At 31.4% G+C, this 7,214-nt stretch overlaps 1 protein-coding gene across 1 annotated transcript in view; it reads right to left on the reverse strand.

The window, feature by feature from the left end:
• The window catches only part of LOC143389961 (fibronectin-like), a 50,785-nt gene extending 44,563 nt beyond the window's left edge, over positions 1-6,222 (reverse strand). The window contains 3 exon segments of the mRNA XM_076842651.2: positions 1,062-1,175; positions 3,108-3,194; positions 6,141-6,222. Of these exon segments, the coding sequence (XP_076698766.2) occupies positions 1,062-1,175; positions 3,108-3,194; positions 6,141-6,222 (283 nt within the window).
• Between the last annotated feature and the right edge of the window lie 992 nt (positions 6,223-7,214).

Here is a 7,214-nt window from a genome sequence, read left to right on the forward strand (position 1 = left end):
TGCCTCAAAAATACCTACAGCTCTAAGGCAGAGGCAGAGTTTTCTGAGCTCTGGAGAGAGGATGCATCATCCAAAGGGAAAGTGTGATTTTTTGTTTGCTTGTTTTTTTATTTTAATTTATTATTGTTGGTGTATTAAAATATATATAATAGTGGGATTCACGATACCATATTCATACATGCACAGAATACAATTTGGTCCCTTGGTGAAGGTTGTTAAATTAAGATGATACCTGAATGTTCACTCATCTACCAGGCTTTAGTTAGAAGCCTGGATTGAGTACTGCTTTTAATTTTCCTAATTCCAGTTTATTCTAGTTCAAAGGAAAATTGTGTTTGGGTGTTGAATTGTAAGCAAAAGTGAGTTTTCCTTTTAAACTCAATATGATCTTTTGTTGCAAAGAAAGCAATAAATGCATGGGTGGTTTCCTTGAGTCTTGTTCATGGTTGATGCTGCAGAGTATACAAGTTCTTGGTTCTACAACCAGAAAAATCAAATGTACAGTTTGGAACTCTTGAAATTTGAAAACAAATAAAAGATACTGGTTCCCCTTTCTCCATATAAACTGGAGATTTGATAAATAATTCCCGATTGTCAAAAACAAATTTTCAGATTTGTCTCTATCACTTTGGTATTTAATAAGTGTTAAAGCTAATTCCAGCCAAACAGTCACGTGTCAATACTACAGCTCTGTGACTACAGCAGTCAAGTTGTTTTAAGTGACTCAAGCACACCAAAGTGTGATCTTGACAAAAGTCAAACCTTTGCAACTTTATATTTTCAGATTTCTAAAAAAAAAAAAAAAAAAAACATTTTCAATTGTCTTTGTGTATTTTGGACATTAAAACATGTCAATGAGATTTTTAAAGGATTCAGATAATTATATAAATCATATTTTTTTCAATTTGAATGTATATGATGTAACATGTGTACACATATATCACATAGATTTTTCTTCTCCAAATTGTCTTATTGGGTGAAGTACGAGTAAACAGGACACTCATCTGTCTCTGCTCTCTGAATGGTTGTCCACATGGGCAGCCCAGAGGGCTTCCTCTTACCAGCCATGGGGCAGAATCCAAACTTCTGGTCAGCATCATAGTTCTGTGTGGTTCCACACCATTTCATAGGTTCTCTGAACCTATAAAGTAGAGGCAATAGACATTCAATGTGATCTATATAAATGTCCAATTAAGACAATTTAGACCTAAATACTTTTCCTGCTCAAATGCTATTTCATTAATTTGATCTATGAAGACTGCTTTGATAAGCACAGAAGCATATATTCTTCATTTCTACATATGGCATAAAGCAGAAGAAGAAATGAGACTCATGACCTTTTCTCAAAACTAATTAAATCTATTTTTGTTATAATTCCACAAATAGGCACAATTTAAGGCCTAATTCCAGAGACAATGAATAATTTTGAATGATGATATGAAAAGATACAAATATCAAGGCAGGTGGAATATAAGGTTATAATAGATTCTGCTAGATAAAAGAAGTAGTTTTTTTATTTTTGTTTTTCTTTTTTATTCATGAGATTTGGAAACAGGAAAATTTAGAGCAATTACTGTTCAAAGTCAACATAATAATAAAGCTAAATAGATCTATACAAAGTATAGCTATTAAAATATATCTGTTGTTATAATAAATATTCTGATATTTAATCCTAGTTAATCTCAAAATTGAATGAAGAACATTTGAAAACACAGAAATTAGCTGAAAGAAATCTCAAACAGATAGAACAATTTTTCCAAAAAGAGAGTAAGAAATGAAGGAAACATCAAATTTAAGATGAATTTTATGGGATTCCAAGGGTTATTTAAAGGACTTAAAAGAAGTATTAATATTATATCACTTCGTGTACAAAACGTAAAGCAGTATACCTTTAGTCCCATAAATTGTTACTACCAATCATTTTAGTTCTGTACATTGCCAATAAAATCCAACATCTACTTTGCCACTTTGAAGTAAGTAGTGAGATATCATTTAAATCCCGTTCTAAATGAATTCCCACAACTCACCAGATGAAGCGTTCTTCTTTTTTCTCTGGTAGATCAGTTTCCACCTGAAATCATTTACTCTCTGCCTATATAACATCTTTTAGTAACCCTTGCCATGTTTTTAAAATTTCACATCTCTTGTATTCTACTTTCTATCCATTTTAGGAGGACATTTTGTATAGAGAAAGAATTCTCACTGGTACTTTTTTTCCCAGAAGAAAATAGGTCATTCTGTTGTCTCTGAAAGACATTTCTGGGAGAGGAGTTCACATAATCTTTATTTTTTGTCCCTATGTATAATGGATTACGTTCCTCTCTAGATACTGGCATGGTTCCTTTCCTTATAATTTTTGGTTATTTGACTACGATGTGCTTTCTATAGTTTTCTGAAAATGTGGAAGAAGTTTGGTCATTATTTCTGCAATTTTTTTCCCTCCCCAGCTCCCTTATATTGCTAAAAGTTTTATTGTTCGTATATTGAAAAGCTTGATGTTTTCTCATATATGTCTTCTTTTTTACTTATTTTCCCCTCCATGTTTCAGTTTGAAAAGTTTTCATTGCTGTGTTCTACACTGTTCAACCCCATAGAATTTTTTTAACTGCAGATATTTTATTTTATTTTTCTTTTTACAAAATATTTTTGATTTTCTTTAAAGATTCATCCATTCTGTTATGCTCAGAATATCTATTGAGTGATCTAAAGTCTTTACAATTGACATTTTTAAAAATTCTTATCTGATTATTCCTTTTTCTTTGTTACTTCTATCTTTCTATTGAATTTTTTTTTCTCTTGGTCATGTATTTCTGCTTCTTCCTCAAGATGAGTAATATTTGATAGAATGCTAGATATTGCAAGTATTTTGTTTTGAAGAACATTTAGATTTTTGTTTAAAGATTGTTAGATCATTTCTTTTTAAACCAGATAGTTAATTTGATAGAAGATTAAAGTGATCATTTAAAGCTGTTTTTTGGGTTTAAATGAGCTTCTAGTCTACATGCCAGGGTTAGTTAAACCCTGCTTTTAAGACATGGCTTTATTAGTGTATCTACTCAACGTAGTCCCTAAAGACTCCATTATCTGTCAGAAATCAAATAACTTACCTTGTGCCAACTCCCCAGTAGCAATTATTTCTCTGGTAGCTGTTTTGATCTCAAGTCTCCCCATACACATGCTCATCCTGGTACCAGCTAAAGACACAAAAGGAACACTTAAACAGATTTTTGAAGTTTTCTTTTGTGAATAGATCCCTTCTCCCTCCAGGTCTATTCCATAAATTCTTACAACCTGAATCTCTCCCTCTTAGGTTTAAATCTAATTAGTTCTGAAAGTTGTACTATGCTTTAATTTCCCCCCTGTTGCTAGGATCTTCTAAACTTTTAACTAAAAAGCCTAGACAACTATGGGGGCTTACTTTATTTATTTTCTCTTTTTCAGAAGTCAGTTCTTTGCTGCCAGTTGACCGGATTCTAGAAACATTTCTTAACATACTTTCTCCTTTTTACTAGCTGCTTACAATTAAAAAAAAATTAGTTTGCAGCAGTTATTTATGGTCAGAGGCAGAATTTCAGGTTATATGAATAAGAATAAATTAAAGTTTTATGCAAACATAAAGAATTATATGACCATTGGTTGGAAAGTTTGGAAGTTAAATTTTGTTGTTCTTGCCTCAGTGAGAAGCACCACACAGTGTTTTATTATTAATAACTTATCAGTATAAATAATTTTCATATAACAAAATCTTTCAAATGTAGTCTTGCAAACCAGACAATACTCCATCAAGGAATAGTGAGAGCTATGCTTATGAAAATGAAGAAATTGTTAGAAAAGAGACATCCCGGTTTTACTAACAAGAGCAACAACAGTAAAAACAAATACATTATCTTCAATAATACCAATGTTATCCAAAAGATGAAATGATTCATTTATCTGAAAATAACTTTGAGAATCTATTTCAATTGCAGCTTGTATAGACAAATTCATGAAGTGGAAAATTGCTAAAAGGAATAGGATATAGATAAGGGATATCCTCTGGTTTAATTAAATCAAGAAAAGAGGCACATGGGAAGAAGAAAAGAGGTGCAGAAAAGAAAATAAGTAGTCATAGAAAAGGAGATGGTGCCCATTGTTACATGAAATTTTAACCCTTTAAGTAGTACATTAGTTTCCTACAGTTTTCACCATACTGAATATGTTAAACAAAAGTATTTTATTTTTACAGTTCTGTAGACGAGAAACCTGAAATCAAAACTTCAATAGGATTCATTTTATTTCTTTTGTGTGTACAATCCTTGGAATGCCAGAGGCCCTCTTCTCCTTGTCCCTTCATGTGGTTTTCTTTCTCTGTATGTCTTCATCACATTATTTTATAAGGACCTGAGTCATATTGGATTAGAGCTCACACTACTGACCTCATTTTAACTTAATTACCCCTTGAAATGTTCTACATTGTCAAACACAGTCCCAGTCTGAGGTCCTACAAGTTAGGAGTTCACCATATGAATTTCGAAAAGGGGCAATTTGAACCATAACAAGAACAAATTTGTGAGCCTAAAGTTCCCACGTCCTAAAGTTTCAATAGCTTCTGTGGTGCCAATCAAGAGGCCTTTTTTTCATGGAAGTATTGCTGATTATGATGATTTATTTGTTATCATCTTTTAAAAATGATAGATCTTTAAAGATATGCCTTTAAATATTTTATGCAATATCTAGTCTCTTTAATCTGATTTCCCTGAAAAAAAAAAACAGATGAAATAGAAAATTACTATCATGAACTCATTTTTGACAAATGAAATATGATGGCTTATAAAAAATGCCATTTCAATAGCATGATTTATCACATATTTCTCATGCTCTATGATAGGTTTAGTGAATTTCATAAATGCAGCTCAGTTTAAGATTTATAGGTCTGTTTGTGATAGACAGCATGAAAAGGAAAGTAAGTTGCAGTAGAAATTTGGAATTAACTAAATTTTCATTTAAAATATTCATGATGTTTTTCTACTTCAGAGTCACCTTAAAAGATGTCAATGGAATAATTAATAATTTCATTTATGCAAATGTTCAAAACAAAAGCTTCAAATTATCATAATTTAATTTAATCTAGAAAATAAAATTAGTTTTATTTTTTAATATTAATATGTTCATTTCTACATCATTTTAAATAATGGTTAGCTTGCTGAATAATATCTGTGATTATAACTAAAGTACTTTGAGGTAGGCCCTACCAAATTAATAGCAAAATTTAAAATTCTGCATACTGTTCCAAAATACATGGTATGTTTGCTATTCTTAACTATTTTTTTTGTTCTGACATTTTATAGATAAAAATACAAACTCAAAACATCTGAATTGCTTATTTAAGATCCTATTAGTTATAAGTGAAAAATTTAGACATTATAAAACAAATAAATATTCTTACACCATTTGTTTCCACAAAATTATTATATAATGAAAAAGAGGGGATTCTTGTTTATTAAATAGTTCTACTTACTTATCTTAATAGGAAATGTATTTCCAATTTAGATTTGTGTAGTGTAATCTTCAAAGTTGTTTAAGATATGTGATCTCCTTTTTATATTTATAAGCACATAATTTACCAATACTTGTTTTTATTTATTTAACAAACACATACTATACATCCAAATCATGGAATAGATATTGTTGCTTTCCACATTGTCTTTACTTTTTTTTTTCCTTTTAGAACCTAGGGGCATCTAACTACTGAACCACAGCCTCAGCCCTTTAAGTTTTATTTTAAGACAGGATCTCAATAAGTTGCTGAGCCTGGTCTTGAACTTATGATCCTCCTGCCTCTATCTCCGGAGTTGCTGGGATTGCAGGCTGTCACCACTTTGACCTGCACTACCCACACTTCAACAGGAGTAAACTGAGGAATGGAAACATAGGTATCTCCCTAAGGTAGGTTGTCGCAAGAGTCGGAGTGCCTTTCAGTGTAATGTATATATTAACATCACACAGTAATAATTTTAATACAGATATTAAATATGATGAACATTTCAAGTAATAATTAAACTCAATTCTAAGGACAACCACAAGTCCCAGAATTCCTCCAAGGCCATATGACATCTCTTAGCCAAAAGGCAAATGTAGTCTGGTGGTTTTTTCCAGCCAACTCAGATGACAGGTTGGTGGGTCAGTGTCCTTGAATGATGACAGGGTGGTCAGTTTCTGGGAGGTGTCCTGGGATGCAGCCATGGTGGGCTTTTGCTCTCGGTTTAAATTGGTGCTGAACTCAACATTCACTAGTTATGCCTATGGCTGTGTTGGGTTATTCCCAGGGGTGTTTCTGGTTACCCCTAAACTGTATGTTCTCTACTCATAGCTACAGGGCATACTGCGCACTGAAATAAGTCCTCCAAATATGTTCTTTACAGAGGTGATAAAGTTGTAAAGTGGCATGGAAACATAGTTATTTGTCTAAGGGAAGTAATAAAGTTGTAAAGTAGTAAGGATAGCATTTGATTCAATGTAGTCTGTTTTTAATGTAAATAAGTTTAACTTCTATACTATGCAAATATAAATTCTCAGTCAATCAAAAAAGGTACATAAATACTTACGTGTACTTTCTTATGGAAGGGAAAGATGAATAATAAATGAAGTGAGCCACTATCTAAAAATTTCCCTAAATCAATAAATGGGTGTTGGCCGTTCAAGGAGAGTATCACAGGCATACTTCAGTGTCCTTCAAAGGATTAATTCAAAACTTCTCTTTAAAATGTATTGAACTGTATCTATAAAAATATGTGTTTTGTCTAATACTTTTGATTTTCTTGCTAAGAATTACGGATATTTATACTTGGTAGGTGCTTTTCCTAAAACGCCTAAATAAAATACCTAAAATATAATTTTTCCCTATATGATTATTTTAAATATTTACCTTTTTTGTTCTAGACCTTGTTTTTCTGATCATAGTTTTAGGGAAATTTTGGCTTTTAAATTAGTTTTCCACATTTATGTCCCTTACTAACTAACCTATATCTTATTTATCAATAGGATAATAAAGTACATTTAAATTTCTCAAATCTTATTTCTGGACAATTTAAATTGAACAAGTATTGAAGCATATCATACATTTGTAAAAGACATATTTCAACATCTTATTTGTGATTTGGAAAGTTAATGAATGCTATTGTACATCATGTTTACAAATTGTAGTGCTTCTTTGATGGAATTAAGAATTAAAGCCT

This window comes from Callospermophilus lateralis, unplaced genomic scaffold (assembly GCF_048772815.1).
Source record: "Callospermophilus lateralis isolate mCalLat2 unplaced genomic scaffold, mCalLat2.hap1 Scaffold_129, whole genome shotgun sequence".
NCBI lineage: Eukaryota > Metazoa > Chordata > Mammalia > Rodentia > Sciuridae > Callospermophilus > Callospermophilus lateralis.